This window comes from Rhinoderma darwinii, chromosome 1 (genome assembly GCF_050947455.1).
Source record: "Rhinoderma darwinii isolate aRhiDar2 chromosome 1, aRhiDar2.hap1, whole genome shotgun sequence".
NCBI lineage: Eukaryota > Metazoa > Chordata > Amphibia > Anura > Rhinodermatidae > Rhinoderma > Rhinoderma darwinii.
In genome coordinates, this window is record NC_134687.1 from 373,367,306 (window position 1) to 373,394,701 (window position 27,396).

Consider the following 27,396-nt stretch of genomic DNA (forward strand, 5'->3'; position numbering starts at 1 on the left):
GTTTTTATTTTTAAAAAACGAGCATTTTTGGCCAAGTTATGACCATTTTTGTATTTATGCAAATGAGACTTGCAAAAGTACAACTGGGCGTGTTTAAAGTAAAAGTCCAAGTGGGCGTGTATTATGTGCGTACATTGGGGCGTGTTTACTACTTTTACTAGCTGGGCGTTGTGTATAGAAGTATCATCCACTTCTCTTCACAACGCCCAGCTTCTGGCAGTGCAGACACACAGTGTATTCTCCAGAGATCACGCTGTGACGTCACTCACAGGTCCTGCATCGTGTCGGCCACATCGGCACCAGAGGCTACAGTTGATTCTGCAGCAGCATCCACGTTTGCAGGTAAGTCGATGTAGCTACTTACCTGCAAACGCTGATGCTGCTGCAGAATCAACTGTAGCCTCTGGTGCCAACACGATGCAGGACCTGTGAGTGACGTCACAGATCTGCACTGCCAGAAGCTGGGCGTTCTGAAGAGAAGTGGATGATACTTCTATACACAACGCCCAGCTAGTAAAAGAAGTAAACACGCCCCGATGTACGCACATAATACACGCCCAGTTGTACTTTTACTTTTCAACACGCCCAGTTGTACTTTTGCAAGCCTCATTTGCATAAATACCAAAATGGTCATAACTTGGCCAAAAATGCTCGTTTTTTAAAAATAAATACGGAATAACAGCCGAGCTGCAGCTCTTGAATAGGAGCAGAGCTGCAGCTCGGCTGTTATTCCGTGGCCGGAGCGAAGTGCTTCTGGCATGTCCGGTGCGCGGAGAAACTGGACCAGCTGATCTGTACGGGGCCCGGGTGTCGGACCCCCACACATCATGTACTGATGACCTATCTGGTGGATAGGACATCAGTTGTCAGAAGCTGGAAAAACCCTTTAACTTAAAACTCTGTATAGTGTTGTTCCTCGGCTATTCCTCCTGGAAATGTATGAATATATTGACAACTGGGTTTACCATTACCATTGTCACAGTACTGTCTCTCTACACACAGCACAGATTGGATAGTGTCAGACAGTCTCAGACCTTCTAGGGACCCACACAGGAATAGGCAATTAATTAAAAAAAACAAAGCCGAAATTCAGTACAGATAGCCCACGTCATCTTTCACGTTTCGGCTTTTTCACCCCTGGTTTCAACTGTATCTGCAGTTGAATCCAATGGTGGAGCAGGGAGCAGTTAGCCACTGCTCCACCATTCACTATGTAAAACTGGCCGCTCACTGCTCGGCGCCAACAGGTGTATACACAATTGAGAGAGGCTATGTAAAGCTGAAACACGTCTTGAAATAAAAAGAATAAGCAAGCAACAGAGCCAGTGTGTGCTGGGATTTTGTTTATCCAATAGGTGCAATGACGTCATTACATCGCGCCGGTCTGTGCCGAGTATTTTATTATTTTTCTTAGGCACTATTGGGGCTATTTTGGGGCAGCTATGGGGGTCATTCTACTGTGTGGGGGCATTATACTGTGTGAAGGCCACTATGGAGGCATTATACTGCGGAGGACAGTGTTAGGGGGTTATATTATATACAGTAGTATACAGCAGGCTCAGGGGATTTATTTTCAAGCGACGTGGCATGCAAATAGGGGGTGTGGCATGTAAAAAGGGTGTGGCCTAAATAGTTCATTAATTGTAATCGAGGTTATATGTCCAATTAATCGGGATTTTGATTTAGGTCAAAATCGCCCAGCCCTAGGACACACCCTTTTGACAAGGGAATGCTAATATGAAGAAGTTTGTTTATTCAAATATTTTCAAGAGGAAATACAAAGCAACAGTACAGTGCAGAGTTCGAAGAAATGCTACACCAGCAATGTTATTTCATGGGGAATACAAGGATTTACTAAAATAGACAAAATAATAAACTGTACAGTATAATAATCTTTCCATGATGCTAGCACTTTCCAATAACTTGGCTTTGATTTTACCCAGGTTAAAGAGGGCTGGATTAATCCTTTGAAGCAGTTGGTAGAAAAAATCAATGAGCAGTTCAGCAGTTTCTTCAGGTCAATGCAGTGTGTAGGTGAAGTTGATCTACATACGGAAAATGAGGTAAGTTACTGTTAAGGATGAGCTTTTGTTGATGTGTAGCCATAGCTAACACAGTAGATGTAGAAAATCATATATACGTATCATACAGACCTGTGGATTAAATTTAAAATACAAACCCAGAATTCATTTCATTGGACACTCCTTTTTCAAACAACTTATGCTAATAGTATACCTAATATAGATCAACTGTGTAATTTACAGTTAAAAATTGACTTGTTTTATCCATGCAAATTCTGTGTGAAGTTACTGCCCCTAGGTGTCTCCCTTCCTGTAATCGACTATCCGTCCTCTATTCTCAAGCAAAATCTGTCTCTAGTTACAGAGCAGAGGCGACGGATTGCAAGAATTGGGAGTGTGTCTCTTCACAGCCAGCCCCTAGAAATCTATGGTGAGGCGAGGGAAGAGCAGAGTCAGACAGACATGCTTCCCATAGTCTATAGAAAATGGCAGGGAGCAGAGACACACAAACACACAGGCACTGCTGCCTATAGAAGTCTATGGAGAGGGGAGGGGAGTGGAGTGAGAGAGACGGCTACACACAGGCGAGTAGCAGCTGCTGGTAAGATTTATATGTCACCTTAGTGCTGGATTCTCAGCTACACTACTCATTATTCCTGAATAATCTCCTTCAGGCTGCTGCTTCTTCTATATGTACATGTGATCGAGATAGGAGAGCAGGATTCTCCTCTTCTATGTGGGCAGTGTATAAAAGAAATTGTAGCAGTTAGGCTCCACCCATTAACTCAGCAAAAACTGAGCATTAGAGAGAGAGCCTTAAAGAGCAAAATGTCCCAAAAAAAAAAACGTTGCAATATACAAGTCATAATGGACAGAAATAGTGTTATTCCTTATGTACACACATATGACAGCTTATTCTGAAAAGTTAGGTACGTTTTAAACTGAAACCCTGGGCAAAAAATGTAATCCTAGGCTAGCATCTATCTCCTTCAAACCAGAGCCCTCGTTGTACTGAGGAGGAGTAAAAGACCTAAACAGCTCTTTCCACAGATAACCTGATTATTTACCAGAGACACTTATGTTCTAAGACTCCTTCTGGAATCTTATAAAAATAAAACACTTTATATGTTCTTCTCATGTCCATAGAGAAATATAATCAACCCCTTTTCGCACCATACATATTTTGGTGCTGGCAGACTATAGTACCCGCACAGTGCCGTAAATGTACGACGCAGACGCCGCTCCTCAATATACAGCTGACACCCTGCTGCAGCGTGTGGGATATGAGCTAACTTCGTTTCCGCGACTGTGACACCTGAATGGTCTTACAGAGGGAAGGGACTAACTTTGCACGCCCTGAACCCCCTGTTCCTCCTCACTGCTTTACCAATGAGGTGAACATTGAATGGAGCGATGGTCGAGCATGTGCCCGCATCTGCATTGAATGTCTGTGGGAATGACTGAAACAGCAAAGTACAGCGCTCTGCTGTTTCCATCAGTCCCATAGACATTCAATGAATCTGCGGGCGTCTGATTGACCACCGCTCCATTCAAGCTCCTAATTACTGCGGGGGTTGCAGTGAGGAGGATTTGGCAATTCGGGACACCCGTCCTCGCAACCGGTGGGGGTCCCAAAGGTGGGGCTCCAGCGATCACATTTATCATCTATCCTATGGATAGATGATGATTTGTAGATTCTGGGACAACCCCTTTTAAGGACTCCAAATTCCCATAAAACAAATTCAATACAATATCGCGACATGCTAGAAAAACCATTGACATGCTGCAATTCACATCATAATCCACTGTGGCCACACACAGACCTATTTTGACAGAGTATCACGATAAAATAATTAATTTTTTTTAAAGCTGGTTTCGTGCCACACAAGGCCACATCTGTAGTTGTGCTGTTGGCAGATCCAGACCATTAGTTGGACAAAAAAGGTATAATTCTCATCTCTAATCAGTGTTATCCCCACATCACTAAATCCGTGATCTGTATTGTGCTACATACTGTTTCTTGCTGGAGCATTTTTTTAATTTAATTAGTACCAGTCAGTTTAGGTGGGGATATAGGTAGGTAACATTAGGTTTAGCGTCAGGTTAGTGTCATTACAATTAGCGTTCAGTTTGGCGTCCGTATAGTTCTTTTACAAGAAGCGGTAGGTTTAACGTCAGGGTATTTGCATTACAAGGAGCGTTAGTTTTGGCGTCCGGATACTTCTTTACAAGCAGTGTTAGGTTTAGCGTCCGGGTAGTTTGGTTTCAACAAGGGGTGGTTTAATGTCCGGGTAGTGCTTTACAAGTATCGTTAGTTTTGCCGTCTAAGAGAGAGAGCGTGAGATAATGGTAATGTATCCCAGGAGTTCACTGGGATACAGTTATGCAGAGCTCAGAGGGCTGGACTTTTTAATTTCTTTTTTTGCTTACATTTTCATTGATTTAATGGTGGCCCAGAATAAACTCGTAATAATATGCAATAACAATTTATCTCTCAAAACCCCAAATTTTTTATGCTGACCCTCCTAGGTGGATCCTTGAAGATACCGAGGAAATTGTTACATTTTTGGGGCCTCATATTGAATATAGGGCTATTTAAGAAGCCAAGTATTAGGGCCTATTGGATCAATCCTATCTTTTACCACACCCCGATGTACCGCATGCCGCGGCCAGGATACCTTTTTGAAGCAATCATTAGGTTCCTACATTATAGCAATAAAATCCCCTCAAAAAACAAGGGGGCACTCCCTCCATCAGGAGAAAAAAAAAGTGGAGAGGCGACAAAACTTCTTTACCGTGAGAACTGTAAATCTATGGAATAGTCTACCGCAGGAGCTGGTCACAGCAGGGACAGTAGATGGCTTTAAAAAAGGGTTATATCATTTCCTAGAACGAAAAAACATTAGCTCCTATGTCAATGTGTAGAAATGTTTCCCTTCCCTTTTCCCATCCCTTGGTTTGAACTTGATGGACATGTCTTTTTTCAACCGTAATAACTATGTAACGTGTAGTGCCCACCCAGAGATGACCCCAATTATGACTGGTTTATATAAAACTAGACCCCTCATAGAGCATTTTTGTGATAAGTTTGCCCAGGTATACACCCATGAGAAGTGTATATCAGTTGACGAGTCCCTGGTACATTTTAAACGGAGGCTTCATTTCCACAAGTACAGAATCGTCCAAATAAGAGGGCAAGGTATGGCATTAGGATGTATAAGCTGTGCAGGAGTGCAACAAGGGTACACCCACAGGGTAAAATTTTATGAAGGGAAGAACTCCAGCGGGAATTAGTGGGAAGATAGTGTAGGATTTGGTGCACCCACTGCTGGGCCAGGGATACCATTAGAACCCCACGAATACATAAACGCTATATCCCTAGATAAAACCTTTAAAATGAAGCCTGAAAATCATTAAGTTATAATTGCCCCATAGAAGCCCTATGCTGGAAATGTGCGTGGGTTCAGTTGGACCCTGGTTCTAGGGGCTACTCTATGAAAGATTCTGGAAAGAAAGGCAGGGAGGCACTCCTAGAATTTAAGTGACAAAGAAGGTGATGTGTGATCTCAATAGCGACCTTTGCTCACCACATGTGGAGGAAAGACATTTAGAGCAACTCAGCTGAGAGATTATGCTACTGCAGGAGCTGGTAAGGCGGCTTTTGAATTCAGGAACCCCCAGTGTAATTCCAAGAAGGATTGCACATCCTTGCATTCTGGTACTAGTCTGTGTCTGTCGATGTCCATTCTTCAAAAGGTGTTGACTGACAACTCCTTATTTAGTGTGATCATTCTACAAAAGTGCAGGGTTGTGCAAACAGAGAGGCTGTGAGACACCGCTTCGTTTGTATAGGTCAATGTCGGTCAGAATGGCTTTGGTGAATGTCAGATACATGGGGAAATCAAAGCAGACAATTTGGTTAAATGGGTTGTCCACGCACGGACGACTGATTACCTATCCACAGGATAGGTGATCGGTGGGGGTCAGACACCCGGACCCCACAACGAACGGCTGCCTCCGGAAGGTGTGCAGGGTATGCAGTATTCGGAGCCAGAAGCAAATGGCTCCGACTACTGCATAGCGGCCGTGCTGCAGTACTAATATAACCGAAAAACACAGCATGGATCTAAAATGGTTCAGATAGAGTAAAAATGCAGCCGTCAGCAAGCATGTATTCAATTATGAACCAGATCCTGGGGTGTATACCCATAAAGCATCCTAAAGCATTGCATATGACCGAAAGAAGAGAAGATGCAAGACAAGAACATATGAGAAAATAGAAAAGTACTTTAATGAAAATAACACATAAATACACAATAATAAAAAGAATCCATCAACCAACAGGTTAAAAAAGACATACACGCCATGCACTATACAAGGTAAGTAACGTCTAAGATAGACAAAAAGTATAATCTGGTAATGAGGGTACGTCGGTACATAAATATAAATAAATGCAAAATGACTACAAATGTATGCCAAATGTAATAGTCAAAGGAGAAGTACTCAAAGGTATGAAAATAATACCATGAATGAATGACATCAATATATGGACAAGTATGAACAACATATGATGATGATGAATCACGTACCCATTAAACATCCAGGTGAGTGCACGGCAATGTGTCTGCCCCTTAACGCGCGTTTCGGCGCAACTGTCTTCGTCTGGGGGTAGCATTTGAATGGTGTGTACACCACTATATGTAGGAATAAGCCAGCCAATCGTGGAGTAATGAGGAAACATGTGATGATACATGTATCGCTACATATTTACCGGTCGCTTACCTCGTGGTGAAGGAGGTGGCCGCACCTACCAGAAGCGCCAATCACGAGAGGCCAGGACCGGATGCACGTCATCGCGTCAGAAGACGCGGTCACGTGGAACCGGAAGCCGGCGCGTCATGAGGGCGGGACGGAGGCCGGGCACCCATTCACCAATCAGGGGGAGCGACGCAGCGAAAGGGTAAGTAACCCAGGATACGCCGGTGTATACAAAAGTGGCCGTGAAGCCAGATGAATCAAGACATCAGTAAACAACATATATGTCTGTATGATATACATTTGAACGAACAAATTTAGATAAAATATAACAATCTGGCAAGAGACAGCATGAGAGAGCATGAATAAAGTGAAAAAGTAATATTAATCAGAAAAGTTTTACTAAGTTGAGTTTTTGAAAAATCGTGAAGGAAAACAAATACACTAAACAACAGTGCCTGAATAATAAGAGCAACATAATAAATGCTGCATGAGTAAAAATAAATATGAAAAAATATAGTGATGTGATTGAAAAATAAGTGAAAGAGTGAAAAATAATAAAAATAAGGAATGTGAAATGTATGTGTGTGTGTGTGATGGTGAATAAATGATAAATGTAGGGTGAATGAGAGATGAAGACAATGAATGGAATGGTATTACATTCAATAGATATACAATATACAATGAAAAAATGAAAATTAAAAATTGCTTAAGTATATATATATTCAAGTGAAGAAGAATAATATAAAAAGTGACATGATGAAGTTTAATTTAATTTACCATCTCTTGACAAGATTAGTTAAAAAGTGCACAAAACATTACAATAGTTATTGTATTACAAAAGAATAAATCATAAACAAAGTACCAAAAAGACATACACAAATACAAATACAAATTGTATATTAGCTAAACGCTGCGCATCACGAATAAACGAAAACGACACAAAAATATATGCTGGCATCCCAAAAAGTGGAAGACAAGGAATCCAAATGATGAGAAACAGAATCACATCAAAGATCTAGTCTGTAATGAAATAAAAAGTATTAAAATCATATATAAACACACAGGATCCTATATGAAAAATAACAAAAGAACTCCAACACCATTAAAAGCTGCTGACAGTCAGAGAAATAATGAATATCCTGCGGTCTCATTGAGACCTGCGGGGTACATAGTTTGAAGTCTCCATATCCATTTACACTCACGCTGTAATAAACGTTTTTTAAGATTACCCCCACGCATACCAAGATTAATGTGGTCAATGCCCCTGATTTTAAGCATCTTGGAATTACAAGCATGGTGTGATCGGAAGTGCCTAGGGATTGTCTTGAGCTGCTCGATGTTATCAGCCGTTTTTGCATTCTCGATGTCCCGTACGTGTTCTCTCACCCTCAAACGTAACTCACGAGTGGTCATACCTATGTATATCATCGGACAGGGGCAAAGTGCATAGTATATAACACCCTTCGTTCCACAGGATATGGGCCAACAGATTTTAAATTCATGTTTTCCGCTGGAATCTGTAAATTTCCCTATTCGTTCAATATTGGGACAACTGATACAGTCGCCGCATGGTTTGCAGCCCCATTTTGGTCCCTTAGTACCAAAAACCTTCCCAGGTTGAGTGGGTGAGAGGTAACTACGTACCATGGCATCGCGCAGATTGGGAGCTCTGCGGGGTGCCATGGCAGGATAATGAGGAAGAACTTTCAACAAAATGGGATCAGTCAGCAATATCGGCCAAAATTTGTTCAAAACACTGCGCATTTCTGTCCACCGAGAGTTGAAGGTGGTAATAAATCTCACCTTTGATACTGTGTCAGACTTTGGAGTGACTTGCAAAAGTTGTTGTCGGTTGGTCTTAGATGCCCGATCCCGAGCTTTGCGTATACTGCGTTGACTATAACCCCTTTGAGTAAATCTGTCGCCTAGTTCTTTAAAGCGAAATTTAAGATCTTCATTGGTGGAGCAAATCTTCTTTACACGTAAAAATTGGCCCACTGGGATAGCATCGATGGTATGACGAGGGTGCGATGAGGTGGCATTCAAGAGTGAGTTGGTAGAAGTTTCCTTACGGTATAAATCCGTCTGTAAAAAACCATTACCATCTTTCTTAATTAATATATCCAAAAAGTCGACACTAGAGTAACTCCATTTGTATGTGAGTTTGATGTTGAATGGATTACAATTCAAAACTTTAATAAAAGCTGAAAGGTCTTCAGGAGTGCCCTGCCAGATCATGAAAATGTCATCAATGAACCGTGCCCAAAAAGGGACACGATTCATTGATGGCTCATGATCTGACAGAAAAAGATCCCTCTCCCACAGCCCCAGGAACAAATTGGCATATGAGGGTGCACATGCCGCCCCCATCGCCGTCCCCTGGAGCTGTAGAAAGAACGATCCATTAAAAGTGAAAAAATTATGTTTGAGTGTGAAGTCTAACAACAGCAGAATGAGTTGAGAGACCTCACCCTCAATATCACTCATGGACAAAAAGCTCTTGACTGCATGTAGACCATCACTGTGTTGAATGCTGGTGTAAAGGGATTCAACATCGCATGTAACAAGTAAATGGTCTGAATCAATGTGAATCCCCTCGATCTTTAATAACAGATCAGCTGAGTCACGCAAATAAGATGGTAAACACTCAACAAGGGGTTTCAGATGAAAATCAATCCACCTACATGCCTTTTCCATAAGGCCCCCAGTGCCCGAGATGATCGGCCTACCTGGCGGGTTCTTTGCATCTTTGTGAATTTTAGGCAATAGATACATCGTTGGTATAGTAGGTTCTGGTACGAATAAAGACTCACTCAAAGGTTTTGTAATTGTGCCTTTTGCCACAGCATTTTGCAAGATTCCATAAAATTGCGATCTAAAGGAAGACAAGGGGTTGAAAGTGAGCTTTTGATAGCAAATTGTATTCCTTCGTTGGCGGTTAGCTTCATGAATGTACAATTGGCGTGGCCAAAGTACCACGTTGCCCCCCTTGTCCGCCGGTTTCACTATAACATCATCCCAAGCTTTCATTTTATTGAGACTTGCTCGCTCGGACCGATTCAGGTTGTCGTGAACAATGCCATTAGGTATACTACCCCATTCCTTAGAGACTAATTTGACGAATAAATCAACTGCTGGGCAGATGGACAGAGGGGGAAATTTAGTTGACTTGTTCTTAATACATGTTGGTATCTTACCTTTAGGTATACTCTCATCTTGATCAACCCTCATTACCAGATTATACTTTTTGTCTATCTTAGACGTTACTTACCTTGTATAGTGCATGGCGTGTATGTCTTTTTTAACCTGTTGGTTGATGGATTCTTTTTATTATTGTGTATTTATGTGTTATTTTCATTAAAGTACTTTTCTATTTTCTCATATGTTCTTGTCTTGCATCTTCTCTTCTTTCGGTCATATGTGCTGCAGTACTAGCTCGGCTGATATTCCGTGGCCGAAGGCATCTGCTTCTGACATAGACATCTGGTGGATAGGTCATCAGTTGTCCTTGCGTAGACAACCCCTTTAAATGCTTACTTTTTTTTTATACTGTATGCATAACTTCATATCACTTTGTACACCACGTATTGGACATCTCCAGTCCAGACCAGCAAAAGCGTTTTTTGTCAAGTCCCTGCACACGTATCTGGGACTTTGTCCTTTACACAAACAGTTGTTAACATCCACCAAAGCCATTCTGCCTGGCAATGTCCCCCACAGACGCAACAGAATCTCTGTGTATTTAACAGTCTTTTGGATTGCAGAATCCTGCACTAAGGTTTGATTACTTTACAAAAGGAGTTGTGATCAACTACATGTGTGATGAACAAATTGACAGGTACCCGTCTGCAACGCTCTGTCCAGGGATTCCGCTCTAGGAGGCTCCCCTGGCGTCACTGTCCATATATGGATAGTGACGCCAGGGGCTCCTCCAGGAGCAGACTCCTTGGCTAGAGCGTCAGCAACGCTCTGGCCGGGTATTTCGCTCCAGGAGGATCCCCTGACGTCACTGGCCATATAGGGACAGTGATTTGAGGGTCTCCCTCTAGGAGCGGAACCCCTGGCCAGAGCGTTGCCGGGGATTCTGGCAGTGACATCAAGGGCTTCCCTGGGCTCAGTTCTTAAAGTAGCGCTGTACCCTGGGTGTTCTCTTGACTAAGATCAGTCTTTAACAGTCATCACAAGGATTAATTCCTGAAAAATGGCTGTTAAAAACTGATCCAGTTCTATGGGGGCCGTCTGGCTGAGAAAGCCATCAAAAAATAGTACGTGTCCTATTTTTTGACGGCCAGTATTCACAGGCCGTTAAAAAAAAGGGCCGTACTCCTAGAACTAAATTGTTCTAAACGGCTGTATGACGGTAGTTAAAAAAAAAAAACGGCCGTTCTTCCCTGTCATGTGAATGTAGCCTTAGAGTCCACATCTGGGCGATTTTCTCCAGTGGAACAATACTTAAATCTATGAAAATATTGAGACTTTTAAGCTACTGCACCCCACAGTGCATTAATTGTTGCAAACCGCTTGCACTGCCAAAATGTAGTCTACATCATTAAATGAATGCTTTGAATGGAGTACATAACAAAAAAAAAAAAAGCCCCAGAGAAGTGAACGATTTTGTAATGATTCTTCCCACTCAGAGCCTCTGCAAACATGAAATGGCACCTGGAAATCGCTTGACGCTCATTCCCTTTTAAGAATGGAATAATAACTTTAATAAATATAGATATGTTTCCTCAGTCTCCCCTACCATGTATGAGACATTTTGCATAAAGTTTACATTTTTCAGAGAAAAAAATAATTTTCATTTTGCGCCACCTGCTGCAAATTAATTGGGGTCAAAATTCTCACTATTCTCAAAATTCTCACTATACCCCTAGATGAATGCCTTGATGGGTGAAGTTGAGGGGGGTCACTTCTTGAGGGTTCTTTTATTATTTCATCTCCGTGCCTGTAAAAATCACCAAATTAGGCCTCAACCACCACATGGTGCTCTTTCACTTCTGAAAAAAAAACAAAAAACTTTTCACTTTCCCTACCAAAATTTCAATAAATCGTATGAAGTACCTGTGGGGCCTAAGTTCTCACTACACCGCTAAATTAATTCCTTGTGGGAAGTAGTTTTGAAAATGGGGGAGAAAGAAGAAGAATGTTTTGGCATTTCAGGACCTCTGTGAGCCTGCAATGGTGCCTGAAAATAATCTCCATAAAAAGAAGACCCCAATTTCCGCAAGGTGCTCCATCACTTTTGAGGCCTGTGTTTGTCATGTAGCACACTAGGACCATATATGGGATATTTTTAAAAACAAATCAAACCAGCGTAATCGAGTTGTCTTTCTCTGTTGGCACCTGCTGTGTTACAGAAAAAAAACAACAAAGGCCCCATGCACACGGCCGTGATTTTGATTCGCAATTTTCTATTCTTTCATTTCTATTGCCCACTGACACCTTCCCGTATATCTTAGGGAAAGGAGTCCGGGCCGTAGAAATAACACGCAAAAAATAGGACATGTCCTATTTTTTGTTTTTTATGGACCGTGCTCCCATACTTTATAATAGGAGCATGGCCCGCAAATGACGGTGACTGTCAGCGGCTGGCTGTGCCCATAATCACCGGCCGTGATTACAGGCACAGACGTGTGCCTTATTAAAATGTTATCTGCAACAAAACTATTTTTTAAATTCACCTAAGCTTTGCTTTTATTCTTGTCAAACATCTAAAGGGTGTAACAAACATAATGCTGCTTTGAATACTTGGGGTGTAGTTTTTAAAATGTGTTATTTCTAGGGGTTTCTAATATATATAGGCCCCTCAAAGCCACTTAAAGGGGTTGTCCACTACCGGACAACTGATGACCTATCCACAGTATTGGTCATCATTGCATGATTGGTGCGGGTCCTTCACACGGACCCCACACTGATCAGCTGCTCTGGCTGCCTCCAGGCACGGATGTCCATCCCAGAAGCAGATGGCTCCGGTCACAGAATAGCGGCCGAGCTGCAGTACGTTGTGGCATCCAGGAGTCGGACCCGCACCGATCATATACTGATGGCCTATTCTGTGGATAGGTCATCAGTTGTTTAGTAGTGGAAAACCCCTGTAAGAACTGAATTGGTGCCTAAAAATGGGCCCATTTTATCGAAAAATTGCTGCTAAACTTATAAGCCTTATAACGTCCTAAAAAAATTAAAAGTAAAAAATTCCAGCGTAAAGTAGACATATGGTACATATTAATTATTTATTCGGTTTTAAAAGCAGAGAAATAAAAATTTTGAAAAACTGCAAATTTTGACACTTTAAAAAAAACAACTCCAAACACATTGACCAAAAGTACACTAGGGGAATATATCAACAGGCTTAAAAAAATTTGCAAATTTTAATACTCCAGTTTCAATATATTTCCCCCACTGTCATGAAAAAAAAATTATCTCAAATTCACTTTAATTATTAGAAGCATTACAAAGTAGTTGCCACATAAATTTATTAATGCCAGATTTTAAAAATGTGGCTGCGTCTGAAAGGGGTTGTACCAAAATCCACAATTCTCATCTATCCACAGGAAAGGGGATAATTTTCTGATCGCTGGGACACTCACCGATTGTAAAGAAGGGGGTCCCGAGCCGCCTGTTTCTCCTCGCTGCTTGACTGCTATGAGGAGGAAATTGAATGGTAAGACGATTGACCATTCCAAGTCTATGGAAACAGCCGAGTACAGCGCTCTGCTGTTTCCGTCATTCTCATAGACATTTAATGGAGCGGCGGGCAAATGCTCGACCGTTTTACCATTCTATCTGTTCTTCACTACGTGGTGTACAAAGAGGAAAATATCAAGGTTCGGGACCCCTATTCTCCCAATCAGTGGGGGTTACAGCAGTGGGGCCCCTAGCGATCAAAAAATGATGCCCTATCCTGTGGATAGGGGATCATTTTTTAATTTAGGAATACCCCCTGGGTTAGATATTTTGAAGAGATTGTGCTGGTCTGCTGGTGGAAGCAGACATTGGATTTTGGGCTCTAGTTTCATGGCACCATTTTTTTTATGCATGTACACATACAGCAGTGAAGTTGTGGCACAAAGGTTATTGTATGTGCTCTCCACAAAAATAAATTTAATAAAGATGATGTTCCAAATCTGCTGAGACTATTTTATAGCTAATCCCATTTGAACACTTTATTGTCTTGGTAGGAAAACTATGATAAGTATGGAATAAGAATCCGTGTGAAGTTTAGAAGCAGCACACAACTTCACGAGCTGACCCCAAATCATCAGAGTGGAGGCGAGCGGAGTGTTTCCACCATGCTCTATTTAATGTCTCTTCAGGAACTCAATAGGTGCCCCTTCCGAGTGGTGGATGAAATCAATCAGGTAATAGAACAACAAGCTTTCTTAAAAGATAATGATGATTTATCATGTGGTATTTTATGTATTTTTTTTTTTATTTTTTTTTAAGGGCATGGATCCTGTTAATGAAAGGAGGGTATTTGAAATGGTGGTGAAGACCGCATGCAAAGAAAGCACATCTCAGTATTTTTTTATTACACCAAAGGTACTTATGGCATAAGATATTGCTGTTTTGTTTTTGGGATTGTTTGTTAATTGGTTATTAGTGTCTTAATGGGATATTACACTGGACGATTATCGGGCAGACGAGCGTTCACAGAGAGTTTGTTGCCGATAATTGCCCAGAGTAAAATAGGGGAGCGATCAGCGATGGCCACAGCAGCCCTTTATTAACAAAAATAGACATAACATTTACATCAATTACATTTTAAGGGCATCCATAGCTCCGTGTGACTGGAGCAAACGAGCGCCGATCAACGATGTCTCGTTGATGGGCGCTCGCTTTGTCGGTCTGTGTAAAAGGGCCTTTAGGGGACCAGTCTACTATGAAGTAGATTTAAAGCGCACTTGATATGAGACATGCACTTTAAATATGAGCATTTACATAATGTAAAAGCAAGAAATTAGTGCCTGTATGTACAGCCCTTTAAGCCAGAGTTTGGGGAGCTGAAAGCGGTTAAGTTGTACAGCACAAGAAGCCGGTCTGTCAGCAGTGTTCCTCCAGTCAGCATGACCAAAAGTGCTCTCTGTAATGTTGATTGAAAGTGTGCCATTAACAGACATATCCTCCTTTTGCACTGCCCAGTTGTCCAATTCAGTAGGGTGGCTAAAGTAGCTTACAGCACCCCGACCTGTGGTTTGATGTGGTTGTACAGTGGACATATTCAGTGCTCTTTTGAAGCATCTCATGACTGGTCACTAAAAAAGTAAAGGTATATTACACTAACCTAGAAAAAAAAAAAGAACACAATGTAATGACTGCTAAAAGAATGTCATCCAAATTTTCTCTTGACTATGTGACTTTTCCCCATCTGCAGGCTCTACCTTTAATTCTCAGTTTTCCCTGTACAAGTGGGCGGAGCCTAACTGCTATCATACTTCTATACACAGAGGAGGAGAATCCTGTTCCCCTATCTTTATCTATCACATGTATAGAAGCTGCAGCAGCATGCAGGAGATTATACATCAGTACCGAGTAGTGTAGCTGAGAATCCTGCACTGAGATGACATCGTAATCTTACCAGCACATCTGTGTCTTTCTCACTCTGCTACTACTTCCTCCCTCTGTTCACCCCTCCCCTCGCCATAAACTTACATGCAGCATGTGTGTTTGGTTTACACTCTCTCTGCTCCCTCCTCTTGCTCCCCTCTCCATAGATTTGTATAGGCAGGTAGTGAGCAAACACAACCCCCACCTACTGCAGTCCGTCAATTCTGCTCTCTAACCAGAGACAGACTTTGCTTGACAACAGGGGGTGGACAGCAGATTACAGGAAGGGACACCTAGTGGCAGTAACTTCACACACAATTTGCATGGCTAAAACAACGAAATTGTAACTAAGTAAATTGCAAAGTTGATCTATATCGGGTATGCTATTAGATAAGCATAAGTTGTTTGAAAAGTTAGGGTCCTATTACACGGCCTGACTTGGGCCATGTAAACGAGCGCTGATCAACAAGACAGCTCGTTGAACGGCGCTTGTTTGCTCCTTTCACATGGATCAATGCATGGGAACGAGCGAACGTTACTATGATCGCTCACCCCCATATCTTTTTATCATGTCGGCAGCACATCTCCCTGTTTACACAGGGAGATGTGCTGCCGACAACGATAAGATCTCTTGCAGCATAAACAATACAATCAGTCAAACGAGCGTTTGCTCGTCCATCAACTGATTATTGCCGTGTTTGCCTTTAGTGTTCTTTGAACTTCCACTGTAATCATTCTGAATTTGTGTGTATCTTTATCAAAATAATTGTTCATGAATGTTTATTAGAGGCTCTGAGAATACATAATTTTACAGCCTATGTTGGCAACTTATTGGCCCAGGCCGGCATTTGACCTCACATACGCTGCAGAGTCCGAAGTGAAGCTCCAGCCTTTAGACTCATTCAGAGACCTAAGCAAATCTTTTAGTCTCACACACTAATTTTGAAAAAAGAAAAAAAAATGGCTAAACGTTCTTCCATGAGAATATATTATAGTAAAACATTATTTTCAACTAAATGATGTTGACAGATGATCTTTAAAATCTGTCTTCTAAATTGAAAGTACAGATTGCATAAATTCTAATTTATTAGTTAATTTTAACGCCCTCCCGCCACAGCCACTTTTGGACTAAATAGCAGAGCCCCATTTTTAAAATCTGACATATCACTTTATGTGGTAGTACCATTAGAATGCTTTCCCCAATCCAAGCGATTCTGAGATTTTCTCGTGACACTGGACTTTGTCAGGGGTAAAATTTGTTCGATTAAATTTATTCCTTTGTGAAAAACCCCAAAATTTTGAGAAAATGTCAGTTTTTCTAAATTTTAAATGTATCTGCTTGTAAGACAGATAATTACACTGCACAAAATAGTTAAGCGTTAATATTTCCCATATCTCTACTTTTTGTTAGCATTGTTTTTTTAACTTCCTTAAATTTTTCTAGGATGTTACAAGGCTTATAAGTTTAGCAGCAATTTCTCCCATTTTCAAGAAAATTTCAAAAGCCTATTTTTTTAGGGACCAGTTCAGTGACCCCATTTTGGAAACTAAACCCCTCAAAGAACTCATCTAGCGGTATAGTGAGAAATTTTAGATGATAAAGTAACACCTTTCAAGGTATTCATCTTGTTTTAATGCACGGTATGTGGTATCCTTACGAAAGCCTCGGTTCAAAGCCGGCATTTTTTTGGGGCTTCTGTTATTTTTCAGTGGGGGGGGGGGATTTCTGTGGGGAAAAACTGTCCGGGAATTATCCTACTGATGGAAGGACCAGATGAACTGCCCTCCCCTTCCTGGTCAGCAAATATCAGGGCCTTGATGACTTTTTCCTGAAATTGCAGTAATGTATCCATACTGCCGGTATATCTGCAGAGGACAAAGGCGTTGTATAAAGCCATCTGTGTAAGATGGACCGCAAGCTTTTTATACCACACCTTTGTCTTACGCATGGCGATGTAAGGTTTTATGAACTGATCAGACAGGTCAACGCCACCCATATATTTGTTGTACTCCTGTACGCAAAATGGTTTGGGGACTTGCGTGGTGGATCCACGTATAGGGACAAGGCTGCAGCTGCTGTCATAAATTCTGGTCAGTATAAGGACGTCCCTTGTATCCTTCTATTTCAGGCGCAGCAGATCGTCACTGCAGACAGCTCTGCGCTCTCCTAATTTTAGTATCTGACCCAGCAATGTCTTGGGGAGGCCCTTCTGATTTTTTCGGATTGTACCGCATGCCAATGATTCATCTACCGCAATGTTTTGTTGGGGTGTATTAACTTGGAAAAACTTTGAGAGTAGTGGGCAATTGTCTAATTTTATAGAGCCTATCAAAATTTGGGTCCTGTGGGGGTGGGCAGTGACTATTGTCATTGTAGTGCAGGAACTTTAGGATGGCTTCAAATCGCATCCTTGTCATTACTGTGCGGTAAAGGGGAATGTTATATAAAATATCAGTGAACCAATAGTCTCTAATTCTTGACTTTTTCACAAGACCAAAGCTTAAACATAAGCCCCAAAACTTCCCCAATTCCACTGCATTTGTGGGGGTCCAATTTTTGCCTCTCCCATAAAGAATTAGGGTTCTGGGAGATGAACTGATCCACATATAGGTTGGTTTGCTGGACCATTAAATCTAAAAGGGTGTCAGAAAAAAACAAACTTTAAAATAATCAATGGGGATGAACCCTGTAGTGTCAATTTGCACTGTGGGTGACTGAACTGATAAATTTGATCACCAGTGGTGGTCAGTGGGCAGAAAAGGGGCAGATCGCTGGATTTTTTTTTTTTTTTTTCTTCCACTCTATTATTGGCAACCTTCTCTGACAAAAGTGAGCTGGAGATGCCGGCAAAATAAGCCTCCTGAGCGGTCATTGGCCAGTACTGAATGAATAATCACAGTGCTTGCCGGCACGGTACCATTCTGATAGGTCCTGTGCAGTAAATCCTGCTCGGTAACGCTGACCGTTGCAATCAGGACACTGTTACCGTGTCCCTTAACACAGTGACCGTTTAACCCGTTAGTGACCGCCCCATATTGTTTTTACGGTGGCCACTAACGGGCTTTATTCCGATGCAATAGACTTTTTACGGCGCTGCATCGGAATAAATAAACAGAGCAGGGAGCAGTTAAATCTCCCTGCTCTCAGCTACCAGAGGTAGCTTGAGGGCTGGGGGCGTCCCTGTTCTAACGGGTGAGATCGATATCAGTATCGATGTCATCCGTTTAACCCCTCAGATGTGGCGCTCAATAGATAGCGCCGCATCAGAGTTGTTTTGGAGAGATCGCAGAGTGTCTGTGTCTCCGATGGCAGCCGGGGGCCTAATGAAGGCCCCCAGGTCTGCCTGTAGTCTATGCCCTCTAGGTCATGCCGGAGGCATGGCCTAGCAGATGCCTGCTCGTTTTGCACGGACAAGCATAATACACTGAAATACAGAAGTATTGCCATTGTATTATAAGGGCGATCGCATAGTGAGTCCCCTAGTGGGACTAATAAAAAAGTTTAATAAAAAGTGGGAAAAAAAATAAAAACCCTTTTTTTCCCCTTACAATCTGCTTTATTATTAAAAAACAAAATAAAGTAAAAAAAGTTACACATCCGGTATCGCCACGTCCGTAACGACCCCAACTATAAAGTTATTACATCATTTAACCCGCACAGTGAACGGCGTAAAAAATGAAATAAAAAAACAATGCAAAAATAGCTGTTTTCTTTGAATGCTGCCTTAAAAAAATGTGATAAAAAGTGATCAAAAAGTCGCATCTACTCCAAAAGGGTACCAATAAAAACGACAAGTCTTCCCGCAAAAAAAAAGCCCTCATACAACTGCATCGGCAAAAAAATAAAAAAGTTATGGCTTTTTAAAAATGGAGACAAAAACAAATAATTTTGGAAAAAAAAGTGTTTTTACTGTGTAAAAGTAGTAAAACATACAAAATCTATACAAATTTTGTATCGTTGCAATCGCAACAATCCGCTGAATAATGTTTTTGTGTAATTTATATCACACGGTAAACGGTGTCAATTTAGTACGCAAAAAAGTGTGCCGAAATTGCAGGTTTTTTTTCTATTCCCCCCCCCAAAAAAAAGTTAACAGAAGTTAATCAATAAATTCTATGTACCCCAAAATGGTGCTACAAAAAATTATAACTTGTCCCGCAAAAAACAAGACCTTATACAGCTATGTCGACGCAAAAATAAAAAAGTTATAGCTCTTTGAATAAGACGATGGAAAAGCGTAAAAAATAGCTTGGTCATTAAGGTCTAAAACAGGCTGGTCATTAAAGGGTTAAAGCTTGGATGTGACTGTACACCCTATTGTGGGAAAGCACTTGCAATCTGGACGTACAGTCCTGCCCAATCGCGGGAAGGGGTTAATAAGGTAAAATGTGCAGAACATTTTATCTTTGTCTGGACTGGGACACAACCAACAACATTTTCAAAGACCATCCACAAATCGCTAGAGTGCTGTGTCCTTTCACTCCTGTTAGCGCCTCTTGGCTTCAGTCTACAGTCTGAAAGTGTCTCTCCTGATTGAAACTAAGAGAAGCCAAAGGAGCACAATTCTCTTCAAGCACTACAACCACTAATTTTAGTGATCAATGAGGTTCTCAGGGCTCTGATCTCACTAAGGGTTAGTCCACACGTAGTGTAGATACTGCGGAATTTCTGCAACGGATTTCATTGCAGAAAATCCGCGTCATAATACAGTACCAACAAAGTGGATGAGATTTGAACAAATCATCTACGCGCTGCATAAAAAAACTGCAGAAAATCTGTTCAGAAATTGACATGCTGTGCGTTTTGTTTTTTAATCCGCAGCATGTCAATTTATGCTGCGGAATCACTAGTTTTCTGTTGCAGGTTTCCCCCATTTGTATTCAATGGGGAGGTAAAACCGCAACAAATGGCAAATGTTGCAACTTTTGTGGCGTAAAAGCTGCGATTCTGCTGCAAATATGGCAACTCAAAAAAAAAAAAAGGCTACACTTACCGAGGTCTCCATGCTCCTGCGTCGTGCCCAGCCTCTGGGGATAACGTGTCATCCCATGTGACTGCTGCAGCCAATCACAGGCTGCTACGGCCACATGGAATGAAATGCCAACCCAGGAGGCCGGGCTGCAGGACCTCGGAGGGGCGCATCGCCATGACTATGGGTAAGTATGTGGGGTTTTTTTTGTGTGTTTTTCCTGCTATTTTCTGCAGCAAACGTTACGCCCAAGAAACTACACCGTAGTTTGGTGCTTTTTATTTCGACACGAATTCCCTGCAGGGACCAGGGCGTATACGCGGTGTTGGCATAGCCTATTACTTTTTTTGACGTGTCACTATGACGTGTCACTATGACGTGTCACTATGACGTGTCAGAAGAGAGAATTTTGCACTCAGAAGTGCCCCCTTTCCTGTTCAGTGTGGATAAACAGAAACCCTTTTCGTACCTAAAGATTACCTACAAGCAGCCCTTGATAGGTTTGGTTTTTCTGTGTATCTATTTATTACGCATTAAATGTGCTGATGTCCTACTGTAAACTGGTGCAGAATGAAAACTTGTTTTGTTGTTTTCACTTGCTTTGTTTAAGAAATGTGTTTTTGTTTTTTAACCTGCAGCTTCTTCAAAATCTAACATATACTGACAAAATGACTGTGTTGTTCGTCTTCAATGGTCCTTACATGCTGGAGCCCACGAAATGGAATTTGAAAGCTTTTCATAGAAGACGTCGAAGAGCAGCTGCCGTCACTGATTAAATGTGTTCACTTTAATCTATAGTCTGCAGTATTATAGAATTCTGCCTTAGAGTAAATTGTGAGTTTGGAGGTTACACTCCAGACTCCTGGTGCTCCCTCAACCCCGCAGAGTTTCCTCCTTCTGTTGGCCCATTTTTTTTTAAATTTACTGCTTGCAGAGGGATTGCTGTGAGGGTGTGGGAGAGCACAATGAATGACTCTTTAAAATGGGTATTATTAGAAGTAATCCTCTGTATCCTATTTTTTTTTTTTTTTTTTTTGTTAACATATTGGTGTTTAGGACCTTTCTGGTAAACATATATTCGTATTTTGTATGTTCTTGTTGTAGTTTCTGATAATTAACTATTTACAATAATAAACATGTTGTTTACTAAGCTCATGGACTGAAAATTTGTTTTTTTTAATTTATTTTTGAAATATACTTTGTTACATACAGGTCCTTCTCAATGAATTAGAATATCATCAAAAAGTTAATTTATTTCAGTAATTCAATTCAAAAAATGAAACTCATATATTATATAGATTCATTACACACAGAGTGACCTATTTCCTGCATTTTTGTTCTTTTAATGTTGAAGATTATGGCTAACAGTTAATGAAAACCCAACATTTAGTGTCAGAAAATTAGAACATTGGGTAAAGTTGAAGATTGTAGACTCATGGTGTCACACTCTAATCAGCACAAAACACCTGAAAAGGTTTCCTAAGCCATTAAATAATCCAACAGTCTGGTTCAGTAGGCTACGCAATCATGGGGAAGACTGCTGACTTGACAGTTGTCCAGAATACAGTCATTGACACCCTCCACAAGGAGGGTAAGCCACAAAACGACATTTCTAAAGAAGCTGGCTGTTCACCGAGTGCTGTATCCAAGCATATTAATGGAAGGTTGAGAGGAAGGAAAAAAGTGTGGTCGAAAAAGGTGCACAAGCAACAGAGATAACCGCAGCCTTGAAGGGATTGTCAAGAAAAGGCCATTCAAGAATCTGGGGAGATTCACAAGGAGTGGACTGCAGCTGGAGTCAGTGCTTCAAGAGCCACCACACAAAGACGTATCCAGGACATGGGCTACAACTGTCGCATTCCTTGTATCAAGCCACTCATGACTCGGAGACCACGTCAGAAGCGTCTTAACTGGGCTAAGGAGAAAAAGGATTGGTCTGTTGCTCAGTGGTCCAAAGTCCTGTTTTCACATGAAAGTAAGTTTTGCATTTCATTTGCAAATCAAGGTCCCAGAGTCTAGAGGAAGAGTGGAGAGGCATCAATTCAAGTTGCTTGCTGTCCAGCATGAAGTTTCCACAGTCAGTGATGGTTTGGGGAGCCATGTCACCTGCTGGTGTTGGTCCACTGTGTTATAGCAAGTCCAGAGTCAACGCAGCTTTCTACCAGGAAATTTTAGAGCACTTCATGCTTCCCTCTGCTGACAAACTTTATGGAGATGCTGATTTCATTTTCCAGCAGGACTTGGCACCTGCCCACACTGCCAAAAGTACCAATACAGGCTGATCGCCTCCATGCCACGCCGCATTGATAACCCCTCAGCAGTGCCACAGGCTGATCACCTCCATGCCACGCCGCATTGATGCAGTAATTCATGCAGAGTCGGAGCCCCAACCATGTATTGAGTGCAAATACTGTATATGCTTTTCAGTAGGCCAACATTTCGGTAGTAAAAATCATTTTTGAAATTGGGCTTATATAATGTTTTCTCAGACACTAAATATTGGGTTTTCATTAACGGTTACCATAATCTTCAACATTAAAAGAAAAAAATGCTGGAAATAGATCACTCTGTATGTAATGAATCTATATAATATGAGTTTCACTTTTTGAATTGAATTACTGAAATAAATTAACTTTTTGATATTCTAATTCATTGAGATGGACCTGTATAGCAGCAACAGATATGAGTGGCTCACCTGTGGTGCAACATAATGAGAACAGCCAAGTGCAATGGTACGATTCAATTCCCAAAAATCCTCTATTAACCCCTTAAGGACGCAGCCTAGTTTTGGCCTTAAGGCTCAGAGCCCATTTTTCAAATCTGACATATTTCACTTTATGTGGTAATAACGTCGGAATGCTTAAACCTACCCAAGCGATTCTGAGATTGTTTTCTCGTGACACATTGGGCTTCATGTTCGTGGTAAAATTTGGTCGATATATTCAGTGTTTATTGGTGAAAAATTGCAAAATGTAGAGAAAATTTTGAAAAAATTGCATTTTTCTGAATTTAAATGCATCTGCTTGTAAAACAGACGGTTATACCACCCAAAATAGTTACTAGTTCACATTTCCCATATGTCTACTTTAGATTGGCATCGTTTTTTGAACATTTTTTTATTTTTCTTGGACGTTACAAGGCTTAGAACATAAACAGCAATTTCTCATATTTTTAAGAAAATTTCAAAAGCCTTTTTTTTAAGGTACCTCTTGAGTTCTGAAGTGGCTTTGTGGGGCCTATGTATTAGAAACCCTGATAAAACACCCCATTTTAAAAACTAGACCCCTCAAAGTATTCAAAACAGCAGTTAGAAAGTTTTTTAACCCTTCAGGCATTTCACAGGAATTAAAGCAAAGTGGAGGTGAAATTTGCAAATTTCATTTTTCTTGCTGAATTTCAATTTTATTCATTTTTTTTTCTGTAACACAGAAGGTTTTACCAGAGAAACACTACTAAATATGTATTCTCCAGATTCTGCAGTTTTTAGAAATGTCCCACATGTGGCCCTACTGCGCTCGTGGACTAAAACACAAGCCCTAGAAGCAAAGAAGCACCTAGTGCATTTTGAGGCCCCTTTTTTATTAGAATATATTTTAGGCAGCATGCCAGGTTTGAAGAGGTGTTGAGGTGTCAAAACAGTAGGAATCCCCCAATAGTGACCCCATTTTGGAAACTACACCCCTCAAGGAATTCATTTAGGGTTGTTGTTACCATTTTGACCGCACGGTTTTTTCACAGCACGTATTTGAATTGGGCTCTGAAATGAAAAAACTGTCATTTTTTCCAATAAAATGTCATTTGTGATCAAAATTTCTTATTTTCACAAGGAACAAAATACCCCATTTTGTTGCCCAATTTGTCCTTAGTGTGGCAATACCCCATTTGTGGTGATAAACTGCCGTTTGGGCCCATGGGAGGGCTCAGAAGGAAAGGAGCGCTATATGTTTGTTGGAGTCCAGATTTTGTTGGATTGGTTTTCGGGTGCCATGTCGCATTTGCAGAGCCTCAGAGGTATCAAAGCAATGGAAACCCACCAAAAGTGACCCCATTTTGGAAACTACACCCCTCAAGGAATTCATTTATGGGTAATGTGACCATTTAGACTCCATAGTTTCTTCACAGAACTAATTTGAATTGGGCTGGGAATTAAAAAAATATATATTTTTTCCAATAATATGTCATTTTAGCTCAAAAATTCTTATTTTCACAAGAAATAAAATACTCCATTCTGTTGCCCAATTTGTCCTGAGTGCGGCAATACCCCATTTGTGGTGATAAACTGCCGTTTGGGCCCATGGGAGGGCTCAGAAGGAAAGGAGCGCTGTGTGTTCTTTGGAGTCCAGATTTTGCTGGATTGGTTTTCGGGTGCCATGTCGCATTTGCAGAGCCCCAGAGGTATCAAAGCAATAGAAACCAACCACAAATGACCCCATTTTGGAAACTACACCCCTCAAGGACTTCATTTATGGGTGTTGTGACCATTTTGACCCCATAGTTTTTTCACAGAACTTATTTGAATTGGGCTGGGAATGAAAACAAAATTATTTTTTTCAAATAATATGTAGTTTTGGCTGAAAATTTCTTATTTTCACAAGAAACAAAATACCCCATTCTGTTGCGCAATTTGTTCTGAGGGCCGCAATACCCCATTTGTTGTGATAAACTGCCATTTGGGCCCATGGGAGGGCTCAGAAGGAAAGGACCACCATTTGGCCTACTGGGGATTTTCTAGTGCGAAGTCATGTATGCAGAAGCCCCTGAGGTACCAGAACAGTTGAAACCCCCAAGAAGTGACCCCGTTTTAAAAACTACACCCTTAAGGCATTCATCTACATGTGTAGTGAGCATTTTGACCGGAGACCTACACCCCATAAACTGTAATGTGGGTTCTCCCGGGTATGGCAATACCCTACATGTGGCTGTTATCAGCTGCCTGGACACACAGCAGGGATCAGAGGGGAAAGACGAGGGGGGATAAGCTGTGTGGAGTGCATCAGGGTAAGTAAAATTGGGGTAAATTATAAACCAAGGGATGTATGATAAATTTTAAAACACTTTCATACAGAGCTCTGGTTATTCGGGACACGTGTCACATTGATATATTGTGTCCTCCCTTACCCCCTCTTATAGCAGACTTTGCACCTCTTTTGACTTTTTCCCTTCTTGCCAGTTTGGGGAACTTCTCCTGGAAAGTGTTGCCCTGGTACGATGCGTGTGGGCTCGCTTCCAGAAGTACTGGGTGCCCCCCCCCCTTCTTGGTCCCTAAAGATTAGGTTCTTGATAATCACCTCTTGAAATTCCAGGAAAGTTCCCGTCTGGCCTGCACATCGACGTAGCATGTACGCATTGCATTGTACAATGCCATCTGTATGATGTGCCCGGCCAGCTTCTTATACCACACCGCATGGCGCTGTAGGGCTTCAGGGCTTGATCTTACAAGTCCATCCCTCCCATGTACCTATTGTAGTCCAGGATGCAGTCTGGTTTGGGGGTGGCCTTTCCTTCATATATCCTAAACCTGTAGGTATACCCTGATGCACTCTCACAGCTTATACATCTTCACGCCATACCTTGCCCTCTTACCCGGCAGGTACTCGCGGAATTGAACCCTCCCTTTAAAATGTACCAGGGACTCATCAATAGAAATACACTTCTCAGGGGTGTATGCTTGGGAAAACCGGGCACTGGAACGGTCTAATAGGGGTCTCCGTTTATACAAACGGTCAAAACTGGGGTCATCTCGGGGTGGGCACGGCTCATTATCCGTATAATGTAAGAAGCGAAGTATTGCCTCATTTATTTATTTTTTTAGGTTCCAGTTCAGTTCTGAAGTTGCTTTGAGGGGCCCATATATTAGAAACCCCTATCAAACACCCCATTTTAGAAACTAGACCCCTCAAAGTATCCACAACAGCATTTAGAAAGTTTATGAACCCTTTAGGTGTTTCACGGGAATTTAGAGCAAAGTAGAGGTGAAATTTTCATTTTTTTTTTTGTCAGAAAATCCTCTTTATACCATTTTTTTTATAACACAAAAGGATTTATCAGAGAAACGCAACTTAATATTTATTACCCAGATTCTGCAGTTTTGAGAAATATCCCACATGTGGCCCTCGTGCGGTAATGGCCTGAAGCATCGGCCTCCGAAGCAAAGGAGCACCTAGTGGATTTTGAAGCATCTTTTTTATTAGGCACCATGTCCGGTTTGAAGAGGTCTTGTGGTGCCAAAACATTGGGAACCCCCCAAAAGTGACCCCAATTTGGAAACTAGACCCCTTGAGGAATCCATTGTAGTTTTCTTGGGGTGCATGCGGCTTTTTGATCAGTTTTTATTCTATTTTTAGGTGGCGTGGTGACTAAAAAACAGCAATTGTACGATTGTTTTTTTTTTCGTTTTTTTTTTACAGCGTTCACCGTGCGCTATAAATGACATATTCACTTTATTCTGCGGGGCGATACGATTACGGCGATACCAGATGTTTATAGGTTTTTTTTATGTCTTATGGCGTTTGCACAATAAAATAAGTTTTGTAAACAATCATTCACTTTTTATGTTACCTTATTCTAAGAGCCATAAAGTTTTTATTTTTCAATCAATAAAGCCGTGCGAGGACTTATTTTTTGCGGAACGAACTGTAGTTTCGATCAGTACCATTTTTAGGTACATGCGACTTTTTGATCTCTTTTTATTCCATTTTTTGGGAGGTGAAGTGACCAAAGAATTGTGATTGTGGTTCGGTTTATTATTTATTTTTTTTACGGCGTTCACCGTGCGGGATAAATAATGAAATAATTTTGTAGTTCAGGCCGTTACGGACGCGGCGATACCAATTATGTATAGTTTATTTGTTTGTTTATATATTTTTATTAATAATAAAGGACTGATAAGGGAAAAAGGGGGATTTTTACTTTTAATACTTTTAAATCTTTTATTTTCTTATTTTTACACAACTTTTTTTAACTTTTTTTTTACTTTATTACTTTGTCCCACTAGGGGACATGAGGGCAGGAGGCCCTGATCGCTATTCTAATACACTGCACTACATGCGTAGTGCAGTGTATTAGAACTGTCAGCTACTCACTGACAGCAAGCATAG

The 27,396-nt window shown here is 41.2% G+C and overlaps 1 protein-coding gene across 2 annotated transcripts in view; it reads left to right on the plus strand.

The window, feature by feature from the left end:
* SMC5 (structural maintenance of chromosomes 5) overlaps nucleotides 1–21,450 on the plus strand; it is a 172,253-nt gene extending 150,803 nt beyond the window's left edge. For both annotated transcript variants that reach the window (XM_075827967.1, XM_075827973.1), the window contains 4 exons: nucleotides 1,944–2,063; nucleotides 13,964–14,143; nucleotides 14,229–14,324; nucleotides 20,938–21,450. In XM_075827967.1, the coding sequence (XP_075684082.1) occupies nucleotides 1,944–2,063; nucleotides 13,964–14,143; nucleotides 14,229–14,324; nucleotides 20,938–21,075 (534 nt within the window). In that variant the 3' untranslated portion in view covers nucleotides 21,076–21,450. The remainder of the gene's footprint in view (nucleotides 1–1,943; nucleotides 2,064–13,963; nucleotides 14,144–14,228; nucleotides 14,325–20,937) is intronic.
* Nucleotides 21,451–27,396: the final 5,946 nt, after the last annotated feature.